Consider the following 22,916-nt stretch of genomic DNA (forward strand, 5'->3'; position numbering starts at 1 on the left):
CAATCTTTCAGAGAAATTACCTTTTCCTTTTTCTCTCATTAATCATCTTCTTTTTTAAAAGATTACCTAAGCTTTCTACCTCAATTACCTCTTACAGTAGTAAACTGTACATTTTAAATAGGGGTGCAGCGACAGCATAGTGATTAGCGCAACGTTATTACAGCTTGGGGTGCCGGAGTTCAGAGTTCAATTCTGGCGTCCTCTGTAAGAAAGCTTCCTCCTGTGTGTGCGTGGGTTTCCTTCGGGTTCTCTGGTTTCCTCCCTCAGTCCAAAGATTCACTCTTAGTGGGTTAATGTTCAATTGTAAATTGTCCTGTGATCAGGCTAGGGTTAAATAGGTGGGCTGCTGGGCAGTGCAGCTCATTGTGCTATATCTCTAAATAAAGAAATCATCTCTGAGAAAACGGGCATTGTTTCCAAACAGAGGGTAATCAGAGATAAGTCCAAAGAGCCATTTTTGAATACTTCTTGAACAGTTACAGAAAAAACTTGACGAGCAGCTAATCCATTATCAGGTCTGCTACTACTGTTGAACAAGGTATACCCAAATTAATGCCAGTGTTCAAATGGCTATGATCCTGAAAGAAACATGGTTCAAGACAATATTTGGACTGATGTGTATTTACTTAACTCTTCCATTTTACCTTGCAGAACATTCCCTAAGCTAGGAGTGGTGACCCTCTGGTACTTGTGCTCAAGACAGCTTGTGCAAAAAAATTCTTGGTATGCGAAATACAGTGCCACCCTTTGATTCTTTAAACATGGTCCATAATATACAGATACATACTGATTATCTTTATTGCCGAAGGAAGCAGCGAATCATTTTTTTCAAAATCTGAGATCAGATGTTTTCACAGGAAATGTCTTACACCAGACCGGCGCAAGCCATACATTTGCAAGAACACATGACGTTAGATTCTTTAAAAAGGCCCATATTTATTGTAAGCAACACACACAAAATGCTGGAGGAACTCAGCAGGCCAGGCAGCATGTATGGAAAACAGTTATCAGTCGACGTTTCAGACCAAGACCCTTTATCAGGGCCTCTAATTATTTTGCTATTTCATTAATCTCTGCTTAAAATTACCACGGTATGGAAGAGAATTTTTGAGTAGATTATCACCAATTTTAGCACAGCCTCAAAAAGGTTCACCACCTACCTAAGCCAAATTGCACCCATGCCACTATGAACATAAAGGCATATTGAATGAATTGAATCTGAATTGACTTTATTTCTTACATCCTTCACATACGTGAGGTGAGGAGTAAGAATCTTTACATTACATCTCCGTCTGTATGTGCAATGTGCAAATTATAATAATTTGTAATAAATAGTATGTACAACAGAACTGTCAATATAACATAGAAATACAATTGTGTCAGTGTGAATTAATCAGTCTGATGGCCTGGTGGATGAAGCTGTCCCAGAGCCTGCTGGTCCTGGGTTTAATGCTACGGTACTGTTTCCCAGATGGTAGCAGCTGGAACAGTTTGTGGTTGGGGTGACTTGGGTCCCTAATGATCCTTTGGGCCTTTTTTATGTGCTTGTCACTGTAAATGTCCTGAATAGTTGGAAGTTCACATCCACAGATGCGCTGGGCTGTCTGCACCACTCTCTACAGAGCCTTGTGATTGAGGGAGGTACATTTCCCATACTAGGCAGTAATACGGCCAGTCAGGATGCTTTCAATTGTGCCCCTGTAGGAAGTCTTTAGGATTTGGAGACATGCCGAACTTCTTCAACTGTCTGAGGTGAAAGTGGCGCTGTTGTGCTTTTTTCACCATACAACCAGTATGTACAGACCAACTGAGATCCTCGGTGATGTGTATACTGAGGAAGTTGAAGATGTTTACCCTCTCAACCCCAGATCCATTGATGAGAATAGGGGTGAGCCTGTCTCTGTTGCTCCTTATTCTGTAACGGAACAAGTACTGTAATATTCTCAATTTATTTTAAAGATTCCAAATAGAGTATGTTATACTCAGGAGTGGAAGAATTCCTATTTCATTGGCTAGAAAAATGTTCCCTATATTCTGCCTTAATGATTTGCCATAGTCGAGCTGTGTAGAATTGTGTAGGGCATTTTTTCAAGTCATATGCAAGTGGCCCGGTAAAGATTGTTATACTGGTGTCAAATTGTTAGCCAATGCCAGTAAAATTGTAATTAAAATAGCTCACATTTACGTTACGCAGGATGCCAACAGCCAGCAGACAAAAGAACCTGATTCCATCTGTCAAGTCTAGGTTTTAGCTCCTGAGGTGCAAGGCACCACCCTGATGTCTTACATACATAATTTTCCTGTAACTGGCTGGTCAGTCCAGTTTGTGAAAACACCCACAACTGTAGTTACATTTTAAACAGGATTCACACAGTCCTGGGTAGGTCTGTAGTCTTTTGTCATTTTTTTCTGTGTTGTTTTTTACGTAGTTCAGTCTAGTTTTTTGTACTGTGTCATGTAACACTATGGTTCTGAAAAAAACATTGCCTCATTTTTACTTTGTACTGTACCAGCAGTTATGGTCGAAATGACAATAAAAAGTGACTTGACTTGACAAAGCTAGACTGGAATAAGGGGAATTAGTCAGTTACAGATTTAAAAGCAGATAAACATAAAACAGCAGATTTAGTAACTTTGAATCCACAGACTTCATTGACATAAATTTTATACATTGGTCTTGAAACTTTAAACTGATTTCACTCATCAACTACCAGTTTAATGGAAGCCAACAAACAGCTGCACTGTAGCTGGTTGAGATTTATCATAATCAATTTGCATACTATTCACATGATGTTCACATCTGGCTAGTTGCCATCTGCCTGGAGTAGCTTGGAGTTCAGAGTCCTGGTGTGGATGGGTAGCTTCTGATTGACTTTTAATTGATTGTTTTGACTTCATTAATCTGTAGGGCTAGGTTAGACAACAACTGATAGTCTCAGATGCCCACGCTAACATGACTCGTCACAAAGCTGGAGTAGAGATAAAGCAACATGGAAAGCAGCTGCTAAGATTTTGGCTTTTAAGCTTTTTGTTTGTGCTATAGTACCTTTCACTGATGACATCAGAACAAAAAAGTGCTCTCCAAAGGCACTAAATGTGTTCTTGCACAGGCTTGCTAAGACAGTAAGCTAAGCCATAGAGCTAAAAGGGAACTACTTGAAGTACCCAATTTTAGAACAGAAGTCCTCATCATTAAGTGTGAATAAATAATTCTGTCTTGCAAGAAAAACTTGCATTAACATGCTTGTGACAATTTTGGAAAATAGAGTGTAGAAACAAGTTTCAACAGTTTATGTGTGTTGTACCACAGTCATGCTCAGCTAAGTTTGCAAGGAATATTGAACTTCTGTGTGACATCAGAATGACTTGTGTTTTATATACTTGAGATAGTAAATCTGCATGAATCACAATTAAAATACAAAAAAATCATGGAGTTAGCAAAATCTCTTTAACATTAAAAGACAATAAAGAAAATGGTTAATACAAAAGAGCAACTTAAAGGTGATTGGAGGTAAGTATGGGGGGGGGGGGGGGAATGACAGAAGTAGGTGTTTTACAGAATAGTGAATGCGTGTAATGTCCTTCCAGGGGTAGTGGTAGAGGCAGATACATTAGGGACATTTAATAAACTCTTAGATGGGCACATGGCTGATAGAAAAATGAAAGGTAATGAAGGAGGGAATGGCAAGATTGATCTTAAAGTAGGTTAAAAAGTCGGCACAACATCGTGGGCTGAACAGCCTGTAGTACTGTGCTGTAATGATATATGTTGTTTTGTAATAATAAGACTGAGCAGAGTCAACATAGATTTATGAGGGGAAAATAATGTTTGACTAATCCATTGGAATTCTATGAGAATATACCAAATGAATTAGGTAAGAGGCACAGATGATATAGTGTGTTTGGATATTCAGAAGGCTTTCCATAAAGTTCTCACAGAAAATCGGTTAACTGTTTTGACTATGTGGAGTTGGAGTAACATGCTACTATGGAATGAGAATTAGCTATTGGACTGAAAGCAATGAGAGGGAATAAGTCAATCCTTCTCAGGCTGTTAGGTTGCAGATTAATAGGATACAGCAGAGATCAGTGCTTGGAACCTAACTATGCACCATCTGGCTGAGGGTACCAAATGTTATATTTCAAAGTTTGTTGATGATACCAGACTTGGTGAGATTGTACTTCAAAAGTGGCTTCAATGTGATATGGACAATCAGAATGAGTGGGCAAAAACATTGTGTGACTAGTAGGGCAGTGCTTAGAACCCAGCTATTCAGAATCTATATCAATGAGGGTACAACATGTCCTATTTCCATACAATACTAAATCACATAGGATTGTAGGAACAGAGAAATCAAGATGAATAAGATTAAGTGAACGGCAAGAGATGGCAGGTGGAATTAACCTGAAAAAATTTGAAATTATCCTCTTTGATGCACTTATCAGTCAAACTGTGTAATTGTTAGATGGTCAGATATTGAGTGATATTTATGTCCAAAAGGAACTACATGAACTTGTTCAGATGCTACTGAAGGACAATATGCAGGAGCATACAATCAGAGGGGCAAATAGTATGTGTCAGAAATAAAGAATTCTAATTGCTTTTGAATTGGCCTGGGTACAGTTTTGGTCTCCTTACCAAAAAGGATGTACTCACTGTGGTGAGAATGCAATGGAAAGAATTCACTAGAATGGTTCCAAAGATAGTATCTTGCATAAGACCACAAGATATAGGAGTGGCATTTTTTCACCCCTGTTCTCCTGGTTTTCCCTCATAACGCTAATCCCCTTAATATCAAGAACCTATCAATCTCAGCCTTAAAAATACCCAATAACATGGCCTACATGGTCCTCTGTGGCAAAGAATTCTACAAATTCACCACCCACTGGTTGAAGAAATTTCTCATCTTAGTTTTAAGGAGATGTTTCTTTGTCCTCTTTTAGCCCTCTTGATTTTTCTCTTAATATTCTTTTGCATTTATTGTATTCCACAAGCACCTCATTTGATTCTTACTGCCTAAACTTGATGTCTTTCTTTTCTTTACTATAGCCAGAATGTCCTTTGGGTAACTATGGTCTCTAAATCTGTTAGACTTGCATTTTATTCTAAGAGGAACATACTGATTCTGGGACCCTATGTGTCTTGACCTCCTGGATTAGTTTATCATGCGGGCCCATGTCAAAAGTTTTATTAGAGTCCATGTAGGCATAGTTCTTAGGAGTGCAAATTAGAACAGATATTCTCAGGGAAATGCAGAGCAGTAATGTGGAGGCTTTAGCATAGATAGTGTGGACAGCCAAAGCCTTTTTTCCAGGGCAGCCATGGTCAATACCAGAGGACACCCATTTAATGTGAATGTAAGAAAATTTGGGGCAGATACCAAAGGTAAGTTTTTACATAGAGAATGATAGGGGTGTGGAGTAATTTGCTGTGAGTGGTGGTAGAAGTTGATACATTGGGGACATTTAAGGGATTCTTTGATAGATACATAGACATAGGAAAAATGAAGAGTTGTGGTCTGTGTAGAAGAGAGGGTTAGATTGATTGTGGAGTAAGCTTATATAGATTGGCACAACATTATGAGCTGAAGGCCCAGTACTGTGTTGTACTGTTCTATGCTCTATTCCGAGGCTGTGCCCTTGAATCCTAGATGCTCCTGCTAATTTGGTGTATTTTGTGCTGCTTTGGTAAGCTACTTACTGGAAAGTTGTAAATAAGCTTGAAAGAGTACAGAGAAAATTTACCTGAGTTGTACGGAAAATTAAATAGGTTAGAACTTTATTCTTTGGAACATAGAAGCTTGAGAGGAGATTTGACAGAGGTATACAAAATTATGAGGGTTTAGATAGGGTAAGCTTTTTCCATTGAGGTTGGGTGAGTCTACAACTAGAGGTTATGGATTAAGGGTGAAACATGAATTTTAAGGGGAACATGAGGGGGAACTTCTTCACTCAGAGGGTCATGAGAGTGTGGTGCACGTGAGCTTGGTTTCAATGTTTAAGAGAAGTTTGGATAGGTACATGGATAGGTAAGGGTGTGGATGGCTATGCTCTTGATGCAGGTCAATTGCAGTAGGCAGTTTAGATGGTTTGGCACAGACTAAATGGCCTGAAGGGCCTGTTTCTGTGCTGTATTACTCTCTCCTGTCTACATCCACTCTATCCAGGCATTTCAGTATCTGCTAGGTTTCAATAATGTTCTCCATGAGGAAACGCTGAGCAGACGGAGACCATTTTATGTAGAGTTTAGAAGAAAGAAAGGTGTTTACACTGAAACTAATAAAATCCTAGAAGGACAAAACAAGCTTGATGCAAGGAGCTTGTTTCCCCTGATCAAGGACCTTAGGGCAAAGGAAAGTGTTTGAGAATAAGGGGTAAACTGTTTAGGTCTGAGGTGAGAAGAATATTTGTAACTCAGAGTGTGGCGAATATTGCCCAGTTGGCTGAGGAAGCTGAGTTGTTGTGTTCATAGACTAATAGATCTATGGGCGTTATGGGAATCATGGGGTTTGGGGATAGTACTAAAAAGTAGACATTAGCTAATTAAGAACCATTCTCAAAAGGCCTATTCTTATTTCTAATACTCTTGTAATAATGTGTACACATTGGAACCTGCTATTCTTCACCTGTATCTTTCAGTGAGAAAGCTGTAGATCCATTAATTGGCAAAAGTGATTGAGATATGTTAAGTTAGCACTGGCAGTTTTCTTTTAAATCAATATCTAGAAAATGTATTCTGTAAATAGTTACGGTGGAAATGTATGCTTTAAAATACCGATTGGATTACAGCTTCCCGGTTTATTTTATTGATTATGAATGGCAAGCAAGAGGATGAAATGCACTGCTTCCTTGCCTACTGGATGTTCCCACTTGCTCCCACTACGGTGGAAGCAAGCTGAGAATTGTGCGTGAGAAAGTGGAGCGGATGCAGCCGATAGTTTTAATTTATGTTGCTTCCATCGTAATGTTCGACATTTCCCACTTACTTCACCAACAATGAGGCCATGTACTTGGTGTATTTGATCAGTTGTGGTAATTACATGTGCGCTATACGCTTTATGTTAAGGTGAAGAATAAAAATGCAACCCTGCGCTCTTTTCAATTATAATACACCAAAGTTGGCTCGAAAAGTACTACTACCACATTGTTCCCGAAAGGTTTCAATCAGCATGAGTCTGCCTGAAAAATACCGTCCAAGTGAAGATCAGTTTAGGACTTTCCCAGCGCATACAGCGTGAGTGAAATTCGCAAACGGCGCAGCACGAAGCCGGTTGATTGGCGTCGGGGAAGATATTATCTTTCCAGTTGAAGTGAAATGCTCCTCTTGCCTTTGATGTTGCGTTTTTGTTTCTTTTTGTTTTCTTGTAACTTTTCTTCCCCTCACCACTCAGATTGGCTTTTTTTCCACGGGACGAAGCTTCCGTTTATTCACCTTTGCTTGGGTGCCTTTTTCTATACAAATTGTTTTTCAAAATACTGTGCATGTATTCTTCTTCATGTTCACTTAAAAACATTATTTAACATGAAATGCTTCATGTGCCAAGTTTTTCCAATAATTCTTTATGATAGTTCCTTCAGCCTTGCCAAACGAATTTTCAGAGAACCTCCAGTGGGTATAAAAACTCCGTGCAACTTGTAAAGTTAAACCAGAAGTATTAGTTAACTTGCGGTAGTTTCTTCCAAGATACATGTTTTATATTTCCTAAATCAAATAATAACGTTTGTCAGGTTTAAAAGTTATTGCATGGTTTTCAGAACAAGATCGTTCAGCGGAATATAATCCGATTGAGTAAATGTCAATTTCACTTAAATGAGAAAGCTGACTTCAAATGCAGCATTGTTTCTTTCATTCACAACAGAGCAGGATGGTTCAAGTGTTTCAAAAGTGAAATACAGAGCTGCTGAAAATCTGGAAGAACTTTCGGGTATAATTAACGTTCATGGACCTTAACGTTAAGATTGTTTCACTCCCCACAAAAGCTGCTCGACTTGTTGAGTATTTGAAGCATTTTTTTAAAAATGATTTAAAAATGTGTCCTTTTTATTTCTGTTGTGGGTAACCATAAACATAAACCGTGACATCGAGCTATATAGATTATCATCCAGAATATTTTGTGCATAAATTGAGGTGCTTTCACGATATAGACATTGGAAAATCTCTGCATGCTATTACAGGAAAAGAAATAGTACAATATATGTTAACACTTTGAAGTATGTTCAATTTATATTTGGGGGAAAAGTTTCATCCGAGGTGATAAAATACAAAAGCATCTGGGTATATTACTAGAACTACATAAATATGATGTTGCTATTTTGAAGTGGGGTGGAGGGTGTCATGTAGTTTCAACTTGAGCTGCGGATGCTGTTTATGCAATAATATTGGGAGATGGAAATATGTAATCTGCTGTGCTTCTGCCAAGAAAGAAGCAGACATTTCCAGCGCTGAATTGCCGATCTGCTGCCTGTGCTGGAACTCGAAATTCGTGCAGCATTAAATAGTAACGCGAGAGTTGAAACTTACCTCCTCACTGTACAACTGTCAAAGGACAAGTGGAATCGCGCATGACCCAGGAATAGAGTCTACTGTAAGGCCCTGGAAGATAATAATCTAAACAGAAATTTAAGGTAAGATGCCCGATTCTGGTATCGCTTCCCTTCGATGTGGACGCCGCCTCGTATTTTCCATCATTTTCTTTGCTTTTACTCTGACGATTGTCAATCGACAGGGACAACTTTAGGCAGTGCAAACTGTGTTTCTGCCTCTTTTTCGGTGCAAGCTTTAGTTCGCCTGCTTCTTTAAAATGTCGCCATTTTGCCTCAGCGTTGGTGCAAGCTGGAATTTGCCACAGTGCTGTTGAAACAATGTATCTGTGGGTGAAATGGCAACATCGGGCATTGTCGGCGAGTTGAAGGAGGAAGTTCGCGCTTTGTATGCTAATGAAGCAAGGTGAGAGGTTCGAGCCCGGGGGAGAATGTCGGAACTTCTTGGGCTTTTCTCTCTTTACCGTGAGCGCGTTACCGTGCGCGGGTGCCCGCCGGCCCGGATTCCATGTTGAGTGTCGACACGTGCCAGCTTCAGTGGGGGGTAGCTCACACGTGACTGCGAGTCGGGAGTACGCCCCCACCCCTCCTTACCCCGACACAGACCCCCGGGCACTATGACTGCATCGCTCTTCAATACACAGCTTGAGCAGGCAGGTGAAGAAACGGACCAGATTTTACCTGCATGAGTTTCCTTTGAGGAAAGCAGTCACTGTCACCTACCTATCGGTGGCTTTTGTTATTAGGTCTGGCCAGGCCTTTATGAATGGCAAGGTGTGGATTCCAGGTGTGTGCTGGAAGCCAGCAGGACAAAATAAAAGAACCTGGTCAATTGCCCTCACGTATTTACCATGAAAGAGATTTCATGGTTAAGAAAGAGATTTGGGTAATACAGTACAGGCATTCAAGATTATGCAAGATTTTAATAGAACTGAAAAGAGGATTTCCTCTGCCAGATGAGCAGGTACAGATTTAAAATAATCGGTAAAGACACCAGAGGGGAACTGTGGAGACTTTTTCCCAACTTAATATTACATGGTCAGAAAGGATTATAAAGGAAGATATAGAAAGGAATATGGGCATTATCTGCTTGAAGAGGTCAAATTTGCATTCAGAGGATCAAAAGCAAGGATAAAGGATTACATTACGTAGCTCAGAACCAGAACATCTTCCCCTTATAGCATTTAGGATCTTTTACAATTTGACAGGATGTTTCCAATGAGAATACTAGAAAGGCAAGAGCAGATTGTAACATGGATAAAGTCAAGAAAATGCAAACAAATGTTTGAGGTTGTGGTTATTAGGATGGTACTAAAGTGATGGCGAGGCTTGGTAGGTGCTTGCAAAAGCATATAGAAATGAAGACTCAAGAGAGAGAGGGGGGGTTGCAAGGTGGAGCTGCCTGGGAAATGTTCCAGAAGAATGAGGTTAGTGGTTAAAGGAGCTGGAGATATTTATATGTTTGTGGGAATCTAAGACTAGTTGTGTCAAGGACTTTGTGGCTCAACATCGTAGGAGGTTGTGGAATGTGTAATAAGCGCAAACCAATGAATATCTTTGAAGCAAAACCATGTGGTTGAAGTTAGATTGATAGCTGTGTTGGCATATGGCAAAACATTTCATAAATGCGAAGTGAAATGCAGTGAAGCGCAGAAACAGTTTGGTCTATAGAGACCTCATGAAAGGCATGGGAATGAATGATCACTTAAGAGGTACTGAAGGAGAGCATTTCCAAAAGTGCAAAGCTATGACTTCATTCTATTTTTTGTCATCTTAAATAATGTGATCATGCCATGAGATGATGCTTGGTTTCAAAAGTTCTGATTAAGTAAGTCTAATGCTAGCCTAATGCTTAGAGATTATGCTGCCCCAGAGATGGTATATAAATAATGAATAATGAAATACGGAAAACATGGTTGAGCAAGAAAAGTTACTGCAAGTGTGATACCTTATGTGTGAATGAAACCTGGATAATATCATTGTGATGGAATATTGAGGAATGGATTCTAGGAAGATACGTGCTCAATAGTAAATAAAAATTAAAACAAAACTGCAGATGCTGGAAATCTGAAACAAAAATAGAATTTGCTGCAAGGTCAGGCAGTATCTGCGGAAAGAGAAACAGCCAATGTCAGAAAATGATTAATGGTTTTATTTCATATTGAGATCTATGTGTACGTTCTACCTGTTGGTTAACGCTGGCATATCAGTGGCAATCCTTTATGTGACTGGATATTCAGCCAGCTTGATCACATCGTAAAATTATAAGACATAGGAGCAGAATTAGGCCCTTCAACCCATCAAGTCTGCTCCACCTTTCCATCATGGCTGATTTATTATCCTGCTCAACCCCATTCTCTTGCCTTCTCCTTATAATCTTTGAAGCCCTTGCTAATAAAGAAACTTCTGACTTGTGAACTTCACAGGTGAAACACAAATTCTTGTAATTTCCGATTAGTTATTCAAGGCAGTCCACTTGCTGAGCCAATATCAAGTCAAACCTGAAAGAGTTTCAATGTCTCTCTTCATTTCAGTGGAGAAGAATGGCTCAGAGGGAGAAGGATAAGTTTAAAATAATTTAATTTTGAGTATTAGTTGCTTAAACTTAATTGTCAACCTGTTCTTAAGTGTTTGTGTTTAAATTATTATAAAATGCATTTAAATATTTAAATGCTACACTTAAAAAATAGTTGTTACTTCAATTTACGATCGTGTGAATGTTAGGTTTTCAAATTTCTTTGACCATTTAATGGCCAGTTATTCTGAGAGTATAGCTCAGATGGCTGTTGAAGCATTTCAAGGAACTGGGCTTGTGTTTTCAATGAGAAGTCCTCTTTTGAGAGCTAGGGTTCTGAAAGAGGTAGCTGAAAAGATTGTGAAGGCAGTAGAATCACTCAGGTTAGTAGTGGTTCTGGAGGACTGGAAAGTTAAAAATATCACTCCACTCTTTAAGAAGAGAGAGAGGGGAAAATAAAGGGAATTACTGGCTGGTTGGTGGTTGGTCAGATTTTAGAATACATTATTAAGGATGAGTTTTCCGTGTATTTGGAAGCGCATGATAAAGTAGGTTTCCTTTCGAGGAGATCTTGCCTGACAAATCTGTTGGAATTCTTTGAGGAAGTCACAGGTAGGATAGACAGAGAGGAGTCAGTGGATGTCATTTATTTGGATTTTCAGAAGAACCTTGACAAGCTGCCTCCCATGAGATTGCTAAACAAGATAGGAGCCCATGGTATTACAGGAAAGGTACTAGCATGGATAGAAAATTGGCTGACTGGCAGAATGCAAAGAGTGGGAATAAAAGGAGTCTTTTATGGTTGACTGCCATTGACTAGGACAGTATAGTAGCATAGTGGTTAGTGTAATACTAATACAGCACCAGCAATCACCATATGGGTTCAATTCCTGCCATTGCCTGTGAGGAGTTTGTACCGTAAGTTCTCCTTGTGGGTTTCCTCTTGGTGCTTTGGTTTCCTCCCACATTCCAAAGACGTACAGTGAGGGATAGAGATTTGCCATACTAGGTTGGTGCTGGAAGTGTGGTGACACTTGTCATTTAGAAAACGCCCAGCACAACCCTGGCTGATTTGATTTGACACATTTAACTGTATGTTTCAAAGCACATGTACAAATAAAGCTAATTGCTAAAGATAAGCTTTAGTAACGTTCTGCTGGTGGCAGTGTTGAAGCCATTACTTTTCACGTTATCTGTTGATCTGGACTCCAGATATGATGGCTTTGTAGACGTTTGCAGATGATGCAAAAATAGATGGAGGAGCTGGTAGTGTTCAGGAAGCAGAGAATTTGCAGAATGACTTGGATAGGTTGAGGGAATGCATGAAGAAGTAGCAGATGGTGTACCGTGGAGGGAAATGTATGGTCATGCATTTCAGTCAAAGAACCAAAGGCCTAGATTATTGTCTCAGTGGCAAGAGGGTTTAGAAGATGGAGGTGCAAAAGGATATTGATAGTCCTAGATCAGGACTAAAGGTTGACATGCAGGTTGAGTTCATAGTAAGGAAGGCAAGTGCAATGTTACCATTCATTTGGAGAGGACCAGAATCTAAAGGCAAGGATGTAATACTGAGGCAAAAAGCTTTGGTGAGGCCATGTTTGGATTACTGTGAGCTGTTTTGCACCCCATACCTAAGGAAGGATGTGTTGGTATTGGAGAATCTCCAGAGGAGGTTTATGAGAGTGATCTCAAGGATGAAAGGGTTAATATATAAGTAGTGTTTGATGGCCCTAGGGATGTACTTGCTGGTGCTTACAAGTATAATGGAGGACCTTATTAAAACCTACCAAATTTTGAAAGTGCTGGATAGAGTGGATGTGGAGAGAATGTTTCTAGTAGTGTGAGAGTCTTGGACCAGAGGACACAGTCTCAGAATAAAAGGACATCACTTTAGATCTAGACCAGTTATGAGAAGGAATTTTTTAACTACTGTGCATCAGTGTAGGCATACATATAGCCGGGGTGCTTAAGACTTTTGCACAGAACCATAGTAATTTTAATGTTTTGCACTGTACAAAAAAAAAAATTCATGACATGTATGAGTGGTGATAAATCTGATTCTGAAATGGGTCTCTATTGTGGACTAAGAGTAGGGAGGCAGCAGGGAGAGGGGAATCATGGTTGAGAAAAGGAGAGGGGAGAGAGTGGGAAGTGCCAGAGAGACATGATGTAATGATCAATAAACCAATTGTTTGGAATCAGATGACCTTGCCTGGTGTCTCAGGCCTGGGTGTGTCTACACCGGCCTCTGCCATCTGTCCCAAACCCCTTTTGCAGCACTCCACCCTTGCCTTTCCCAACATCCTTTGTTCATGCCAGATTTACAAACTTGTTTTCTGCTCCATGTTGTCAAATGCAGTACTGTGCAAAAGTTTTAGGTGCCCTAGCCATAATTATGTGTCTAAGAACAGTACTGCAGCATGTGATTTTGTGGAGATCAAAACATTAGCTATATTTAAAGTGGAGATCAATAATTTCTTATTTAGTAGGGGTGTCAAAGGTTACAGAGAGAAGACAGGAGGATTAGGTTGAGAGGGAATAATAAAGCAACCATGATCAAGGGGCAGAGCAGATTTGATTGGCTGAATAGCCTAATTCTCATCCTATGTCTTATGGTCTTGAAGTGGATTGGATAGAATCCTTGAAAATTTTTGTTAGTATTAGATGAGGAAATAATGTCAGTTAGGACTTATGTTTACTTATCTATATATTAAACCTTATCATTCCAACTTTTATTTTTGAAACAGGGAGAAAGTTCAAAATCAGAGGTGCAAAGGGACTCACGAGTCCTTGTGTGGGATTCCCTAACCTTAACTTGCAAGTTGAGTCGGTGGTAAGGAAGGCAAGAGCAATGTAGCATTCTTTTTGACAGGGCTAGAGTATATCTGCAAGGATGTAATGCTGAAGCTTTATAAAGTATTGGTCGGTCCGCACTTGGAGTATTGTGGGCATTTTTGGGCCCGCTGTCCAAGAAAAGATGTGCTGGCATAGAAGGAGGTCCAGAAGAGGTTTCTGAGAATGAAAGGGATAACATATGAGTAGTGCTTGATTGCTCTGGGCCTATACTCACTAGAGTTCAGATGAATGAGGGAGGATTGCATTGAAACCCATCAAATATTGAAAGATCTGGATGTAGTGGATGTAGGAAAAATGTCTCCTGTAGTGGATGAGTATAGAACCAGAGGACACAGCCTCAGAATCAAGGGATGTCCATTTCGATTAGAGATGAAGAGGAATCTCTTTAGCCAGGAGGTAGTGAATCTGTGGAATTCATTGATACATACAGCTGGGGAGGCCAAGTCATTGAGGATAATTAAAGTGGATATTGATAGTTTCTTGATTAGTCAGGGCATCAAAATTTACGGGGAGATGGCAGAAAATGGGATTGAGAGAGATAATGAATCAGCTATGATGGAATGGTGGAGCAGACTCGATGAGCCAACTGGCCTAACTCTGCCCCTATGCCTTATGGTCTTATCCAAAACTCTGCTGTCTTGCATTCACTGTCTTATATTTGCTCCTGCTTTAGCCATGTTTTGTTTCTAAAATCTTCATCCTCCAAATCCATTTATTTTCTTCCTGCTATTGAACACTATAAGCTTCAGTCTGCCGTGAAATATGTATTCCTTCAATTTAATCTCTGAAGCAATTTCTCTTTTTATTGCTGCACAACTAGTGTCTTACCTTTGACTATAAAAGCCCTGAGGTCTAGAATTCCATTCAATCTTCTCACTCTTACCCCTTCTATAAGGCAAACCTACAGAATGCCACGGGGGTATTTAATATGTTGAATAAACTCTGTATAAGCAAGTTCTCACTGTTTCTCAGTTATAGCCATGAGATTTCTAATGTTCCCCATAAAGTCTGTAACAAGGAATATAATGTCTAATTCATGAGATTGTAGCTTCAAAATTGCAGCAGTTCATCTTGTTGGATTGAAATGTTCCCCTGGATTGCATATTCTACTGTTTTTTAAACTTGCAACTACTTAAATCAAGGTCTTTTCTCTCGGGTTGAGGAGTCTAAAACTAGAGGGCACGGAAACAAGATAAGAGGGGAGAGATTTAAACGAGAGATAATTTTTAAAAAGAGGTAATTTGAAAAGTAACTTCTTTACACAGAGACTAGTGGGTACTTGGAATGAGCTGCCAGAGCAAGTGGTTGAGGTGTGTACAACTACAATATTTAAGAGGCTTTTGACCAAAGTCCTCCAAGCCCTTTCCCTCTGGGTACATGGCAGGGAAGGGCTTGGACGTTTATGAGCCAAACACAGGCAACTGGGACTAGCAGGGAAGATGCTGTGGTGTGCATGGACTAGGTGAGCTGAAGGGCTTTTTTCCATGCTGTGTTACTCTATGACTTTGACAAATGTGCTATCAATAGAGCCAATCTGACATATTTATTGGAAGCACGAGGAAATAGAAAAGCTGAAATAACACTTGATGATAAACCAGAAAGGTGTCATAGAAGATATAATAGAATATGAATTTCCTAGATCAATCAAGATAGATTTCTTGTTCCTGTGTACAAGATGAACATGAAATGTTATGTTTTAGTGTTTGTATTAATGATACCAGAGCTGTTATGTAAATTCATGAGTGACAAAATCTGAGAGATTGTTGTCATCTTGCAGAAATGGCAGACTCCAGTATTGTGGGAAAAGTTTTTGGATCTAAAGGACGCAATGAGAGAGGACTTGCTGACCATAGTAAAGCAACGGCAACCAGAATTAAAACATCTTCTCACACTGTTACATATGGTATGAAAAATATCTCATTTTAAAAATCATTTTTAAAATATCTCATTTTTCCTTTCCATATTCATTTCCTGGATCTCCAATTGTAACCCTACTTAGAGTGCCACACCCCTTCTACCCAGTCCAATAGTTTTTGCTATTTAATTTAGAGATATAGCATTGTAACAGGCCTTTCCAGCCCAACGGACCTACATTGCCCAAATACACCAATGTGGCCAATTAACCTACTAATCCGTACGTCTTTGAAATATAGGGGGAAACCAGAGTACCTAGAGGAATCACATGTGGTCACTGTGTGAACATATAGACAGTGGCAGAATTGAACCCGGGTCGCTGGCAATGTAACAGCATTTTGTGATTGTACTATGTTATTTGGCTCTCCAAAATATGCTATGTAGAAAAAAAAGAGTGAATGAAGTGTATTTTAGTGCTAGTACTGAAGCGGTAAGATGTACATTTTTGGGAACGTTAGGCCATATTAAAAGTGTGAATCATTCCTGACAATAGTTGTGAAAGATCTTATGTAACTACTTACAGCCAGGTTCTGATATTTCTAAACCTGTTCATTAACAGCTTTGTTCCTGTTCAGGTTGCTCCCAAACAACATCAATAATGGTCATTTTATTTAAAATACAATTATCTGTGACTTGAATTTTTATGTTTGACTGCATATTTTGCTTGAAATTATTTATAAAGGGTTTCATTTCGGGATTCTCTATAAAATCGGGGGTTTGGTCCAATGTACATCTGAATATGGATCCAAAATCGTTCATTTTCACTCTTTTAAACCTTTCTCCAATATTTCCTTCTAGCCTATCTCCAAATCATACTTATCCATGTTTTTCCTGCCATTATTCTTTACAAAATAATTATGCAACTGTTCATGTGAGCATACTAACTTCTTTTTATGGAGGTCAGTTCCATATATTTGCAGTCATAAAATGGAAAACAATCTGATTCTCACTTGTGGCTATAGAATGTTTAAACTTAAAAAGAAAAAATATCCCCTCTCTTTTGTTATTCACTGTCAGATTGTGTATTGCAGGTAAAGTCTCTAGATTTCAAGAAACAAAAGGAAGTGAGAATATATTAATTTCTGAAAGAAGAGATGCTTAGCACTGTTTCATCTCTGTACTACAAGTAGAACAACTAACTACTTTTAGGAGTGCAATGAATACTTCACCGTAAACTGTTGTGAGTAGTGTTTATAAATAAAAATAATTTTTTTTAGTATAGATTTAGGGCACAGAGGGAGGCCATTCAACCCATCATATTGGAACTGGCAAAAGAAGAACTATTCTGCCAAATTCCGTCGTGGATAATTTTGTAATCTGCAAAACAATCAAGTAATTTTTAAATGTTTGTGTCTTTATGTCCTTGACATACACTGTTCTTGATTCCAGTGCGTTACAGCAGTTGCAGCAAGATTTGATGCTGTCTTTCTATTAACAAGCAAGTGTTTAAACTATTTATATAGTCTCCAAAATTCCACAGTATTTGGAACGACACATTAAGCATGCAGCATGAGTGGGCCAACATGTCTTTTGTGAGGACCTCCCACTGCAAAATGTCTGATTTACATTATAATCATCAATATCTCAGCCTGGCACAAAATTGTTAATAATTTGGTGCTATCAAGCAGTCTTCCTTGGGTCATGAAATGACTTTTGCGGAAAATGTCACACTAGTGCATTAAAGACATTAGCATTAAGTTGAGGCTGTAGTGCACAGTGAGCCCAGTATAAAGGAACTCATCTCTGCATCTAGCCATGCTAAACTTGACCTGAGATCACATAATGCTCGTTCTGGATATCTAACATTGAATGATTTCTGTATCTAAGCACTAATGTTCCTCATCTTTGTGAGCACAAGAGCAATTTTGAAAAGGCTTTCTGTTAAAATCATAAAATGTCATAAAATAAATGGTGCCAAATGGTTTTAATGCACAATTCAAAATTGAAGTAGCACAACACTATATATTTTCTAAGGTCAGTCACAGAAAATAATATAAGACCATAATAGACAGGAGCTGAAATAGGCCATTCAGCCCATCAGGTCTGCTCCACCATTCCATCATGCTGATCCCAGATCCCACTCAACCCTATACACCTGCCTTCTCACCATATCCTTTGGTTCCCTGACCAATCAGGAAATTTATCAGCGTCTGCCTTAAATATACCCACGGTCTTGGACTCCACCACAACCTGTGGCAGAGCATTCACAGATTCACTACCCTCTGGCTAAAAAAGTTCTTTTTTTTACCTCTGTTCTAAAATGTCACCCCTCAATTTTGAGGCTGTGCCCTCTAGTTCTGAATATGCCCACCATAGGAAACATCCTCTCCATATCCACTCAGTTTCGTCCTTTCAACATTCAGTAGGTTTCAGTGAGATCCCCCCCCCCCCCCCCCGCATTCTTCTAAATTCTAGTGAGTACAGGCCCAAAGCTGCCAAATGCTGCTCATACGTTAAACCCTTCATTCCTGGAATCATCCTAATGAACGTCCTCTGACCTCTCTCCAATGACAACACATCCTTTCTGAGATATGGGGCCCAAAACTGTTGACAATACTCCTAGTGCAGCTTGTCTATTGTCTTCTAAAGGCTCAGCAATATCTCCTTTTATATTCTATTCCTCTTGAAATAAATGGCAACATTGCATTTGCATTCTTTACCACAGACTCAACCTGCAAATTAACCTTCTGGGAGTCTTGCACGAGGGCTCCTAAGTCCCTCTGCACCTCTGATGTTTGACGCTTTCTCCATTTAGATAATAGTCCGCACTATTATTCCTTTCACCAAAATGCACTACCCTACATTTCCCAACACTGTATTCCATCTGCCACTTTTTTGCGCATTCTTCCAGTTTGTCTAAGTCCTGCGGCAATCACATTGCTTCCTCACCACTACCTACTTTTTCACCTATCTTCGTATCATCTGCAAACTTTGCCGCAAAGCCATCAGTTCCATTATCTAAATTATTGGCAAACAATGTGAAAAGTAGCGGTTCCAATACTGATACTGATCCCCGAGGAACATCACTAGTCACTGGCAGCCAACCAGAAAAGGCCCCTTTTATTCCAATCACTGCCTTCTGCCTGTCAGCCATTCTGCTATCCATGCTGGTATCTTTCTTGTAATGCTATAAGTTTTTATCCTGTTAAGCAACCTCATGTGTGGCGCCTTATCAAATGCCTTCTGAAAATCCAAGTAAAGGACATCCACTGCCTCTCCTTTGTTGACCCTGCTTGTTACTTCCTTGAAGAACTCATAACAGATTTGTCAGGCAAGATTTGCTTCTATGGAAACCATGCTGTCTTTGACTTATTTTATCATTAGTCTCCAAGTACCCCGAAACCTCATCTTTACTAATAGATTCCAACACTTTCCCAACCACTGAGGTTAAGCTAACTGGCTTGTAATTTCCTTTCTTTTACCTTCCTCCTTTCTTAAAGAGTGGAATGACATTTGCAGTCTTCCAGTCCTCCAGGACCATGTCAGAATCAAGTGATTGTTGAAAGATCACAACCAATGCATTGGATATCTCTCCAGCAATCATTCTCAGGACTCTGGGATGTAGTCCATTTGGTCCAGGTGACTTATCCAGCTTAAGACCTTAGAGTTTGCCTAGCACTTTTTCCTTTATAACAGCAATGGCACTCACTGCTGCTTCCTGACACAGACGTCTGGCACACTGCTGGTGCCTCCGTCAGTGAAGACAGATGCAAAGCACTTATAAGTTCATCTGCCATCTTTCTGCCCCCTTACTACCTCGCCAGGATCATTTTTCGGTCATCCAAAATGAGCTCTCACCTCCCATTTTTTCTTAATTTAATTGAAAAAACTTTTGGTATCCTGCTTTATATTATTGGCTAATAAAGGTAAGGGTAAGAAATGGAAATGGCCAATGGTTGACAGAAAATTAAGAAATAATTCAAAATTGGGAGGTAAAAGTGGGTCTGGAATGTAGGATTGGGACTGAAGGCTCTGACTGGAGAGAGGAGGAATACACAGTTGAGGGGTAATGACTGAATTTAATGAACCAGAATCAAGTTTATTATCACTGACTAATGTGAGATTTGTTGACTTGTGGCAGTGGAACAGTGCAAGACATTAAATATATTGCTGTAAGTTACAATAAAAAGTAAAATAAATAAGTGGTTGAAAAACAAAATAGTAAGTTAGTGTTTATGGGTTCATGGAGCATTCAGAAATCTGATGATGGAGGGTAAGAAGCTGTTCCAAAAATGTTGAGTGTGCACCTTCAGGCTCCTGTACTTCTTTCTTGGTGGTAGTAGTGAGAAGATGGCATGTCCTAGATGGTGGGGGGTGTCTTAATGATATATGCTGCCTTTTTGAGGCACCAGCTTTTGAAGATGTCTTCAAAGGTGGGGAGACTTGTGCCCATGATGGAGCTGGCTGAGTTTACAGCCCCTTGCAACCATTTTTGTTCTTAGAACCTTCAAACCAGGCTCTAATGCAACCAGTCAGAATGCTGTCCAAGGTACATTGGTAGAAATTTGCTAGAGTACATTGCTATATTAGTAGAAATATAGAAATTGATGTGACTTCATGATTAAATGAAAACAGGTTTGGTGCAAGAGGGTCTTCAGGTTACATATACTGGTTAATTTGAATTGATAGACCTCATTATCAGAGTTTGGTCTTTGGGCAAAAGGTGTTGGAAGAATAAGCCAGTCAACTGATTAGCAATCTTGATTTAACCTACCAGATTACATTCTCCCTCTTCTTCCGCTTACTACGACTGTAGTATGTACCAATCAGAATATGTGCTATCAGTACTTAGCTTGGTGACTGCAATTGAAACCATCCAAAATTGTGACCTTTGCCAGCAACCAGACAAAGGCAGCAGGTATCAACTGCCTGCTTCCAACCAAGCCACACACCAACCTTACTTGAAAATATATTGCTATTTCTTCACTTTCACTGGGCATAAATGCTGAGACAATGAACCAATAACTCTGCGGGTTTACTTTCACCAGAAGGTCAATAGTAGTTCATGAATCTTCTTACTTATTGCTTATTTTATTTAAAAATCCAGCTTGGTAACAGGCCCTTCTGGGACAATGAGTCTGCACCACCCAAATACACCCATATGACCAATTAACATACCAACTCGTACACCTTTCAAATGAGGGTGGAAATTAGAGCACCCAGAGGAAATCCACGTAGTTATGGGGAGAACGTACGAACTTCTTACAGACAGCGGTGGAAATGAAGCTGTGTTGCTGGCACTGTCATAATGTTATGCTACTGTGCTATCTATTGTTTTGAGGACAATTAGGAATTTACCATCAATGCTAGTTTTGAACAATATAAAGTCATCAAGGCTGTGAGAAGGAGAGGAAATTGAAATAAGAGATGCTCACAATGAACCTTACAACTACATTCACCTTGATTTAAGTGTTTAGGAATCCAAAAAGAAACATTTGTAGAAACAGAAGGGGCAAAAGATGATGAATGAATTTTCAGGTGCTAAGAGGACCATTTCTGTGCATTCTAGTCATTGAGAATCTTCCACTTGATGGATGGTAAAGAGCTATCAAAACTTGTCATCTGCTTGTTTTGCCACAAGATGCTTTCAATGTAATTTAATCTTTGTTGCTAACCTTGATCAGGTGATGGCTCGGAAATGTCTTCCTTCCTGAATCATGGCCTCCCCTTGATCACGTATCATCTATTTCCTGTGTTTCTGCTCTCAATCCTTTTCCTCCTGGCTAGAGCAAGAATAGAGTTCCTCGGTTCCTTAAAAACACAAAATGCTGGCAGAACTCAGCAGGCCAGACAGCATCTATGGGAGGAGATAGTGATGATTTTTGGGTCGAAACCCTTCATCAGGAGGGTTTCAGCCCGAAACGTCGTCACTACCTCCTCCCATAGATGCTGTCTGGCCTGCTGAGTTCTGCCAGCATTTTGTGTTTTTATTTATTTCCAGCATCTGCAGATTCACTCGTGTTTCCTCTGTTCCGTACTTTGCACACCACCAGCCTCCACATTCAGTGGATCATCTTCTGCAGTTTCCACCAACTTATTAACAAGATTCCCCATTAAACACATAATTCACTCCCCATTCAAAGGGATTATACCCTTTATGACTCTCTGGACTGCTCTTCTATCCCCACACACTATTTTTCACTTTTTGCAATCACAGGAGATGCAGTGGTTGTCCTTCACCTTTTCCCTTCCCATTGATCAGGGATCCAAACAGTCTTTCCAGGAAAAATTGCAATTTTTCCAGTCCAATATACTGCATTTGGTTTTCACAATGTCTTCCTCTGCATTGGAGAACCCAACTGCATATTCAGTGATCAATTTGTGGAACACTTGTGTTCACCTGTCCGAAGGAGTGTCTCTGAGCTGCTGGTTGCCTGCCTTTGTAATTCACTATCTCACTTGCACTCTGACCTCTCTCTGTGACTTTCTACACTGTTACAATAAGGGCCAATGTAAACTCAAAGTTCAAAGTAAAATTTATTATCATAGTACATACATGTCACCACATACAACCCTGAGATTCTTTTTCTGCAGGCATACTTAGCAAATCTATAGAACAGAAACTGTAAACTGCAAACATCAGGAATTGTTAACAGTAAACAAACTATGCAAAGCAGATATAAATAAATAGCAATAAATAAAGAGCATGAAGTAACAATATAACAGTATAACAAAAGTCCTTAAATGTGCGTAGCTATCCCCTTTTATTCAAGAGTCTGGTGGTTGAGGGGTAGTAGCTGTTCTTGAATCTGGTGGTGTGAGTCCTGAGGCTCTTGTACCTTCTACCTGATGGCAGTAGCGAGAAAAGAGCATGGCATGGGTGGTGAGGATCTTTGATAATGGATGCTACTTTTCTATGGTGACGTCTTGTGTAGATGTTCTCAATGGTTGGGAAAGTTTTGCCTGGGATGTACTGGGCTGAATCCACTACTTTTTGTAGCATGTTCCGCTCAAAGGCATTGGTGTTCCCAGACCAGCTGTAATGCAGCCAGTCAGCACACTTTCCACCACACTTCTTTAGAAGTTTGCTGAAGTTTTTGTGACATTCCAAACCTCGGGAAATTCCTGAGGAAGTAGAGGCGTTGTCGTG

At 39.7% G+C, this 22,916-nt stretch overlaps 1 protein-coding gene across 7 annotated transcripts in view; it reads left to right on the top strand.

Moving 5' to 3' along the window:
• Window positions 1-8,347: 8,347 nt before the first annotated feature.
• LOC140736068 (zinc finger protein 512B-like) overlaps window positions 8,348-22,916 on the top strand; it is a 135,020-nt gene continuing 120,451 nt past the window's right edge. For 3 of the 7 annotated variants that reach the window (XM_073061798.1, XM_073061795.1, XM_073061799.1), the window contains exons 1-2: window positions 8,812-8,947; window positions 15,690-15,815. In XM_073061798.1, coding sequence (XP_072917899.1) covers window positions 8,932-8,947; window positions 15,690-15,815 — 142 coding nt within the window. In that variant the 5' untranslated portion in view covers window positions 8,812-8,931. Of the gene's footprint in view, window positions 8,626-8,811; window positions 8,948-15,689; window positions 15,816-22,916 lie in introns of those variants that run through there. The other 4 variants (XM_073061801.1, XM_073061800.1, XM_073061796.1 and 1 more) reach the window with 3 other exon arrangements.

This window comes from Hemitrygon akajei, chromosome 11, assembly GCF_048418815.1.
Source record: "Hemitrygon akajei chromosome 11, sHemAka1.3, whole genome shotgun sequence".
In the NCBI taxonomy this organism is placed as follows: domain Eukaryota; kingdom Metazoa; phylum Chordata; class Chondrichthyes; order Myliobatiformes; family Dasyatidae; genus Hemitrygon; species Hemitrygon akajei.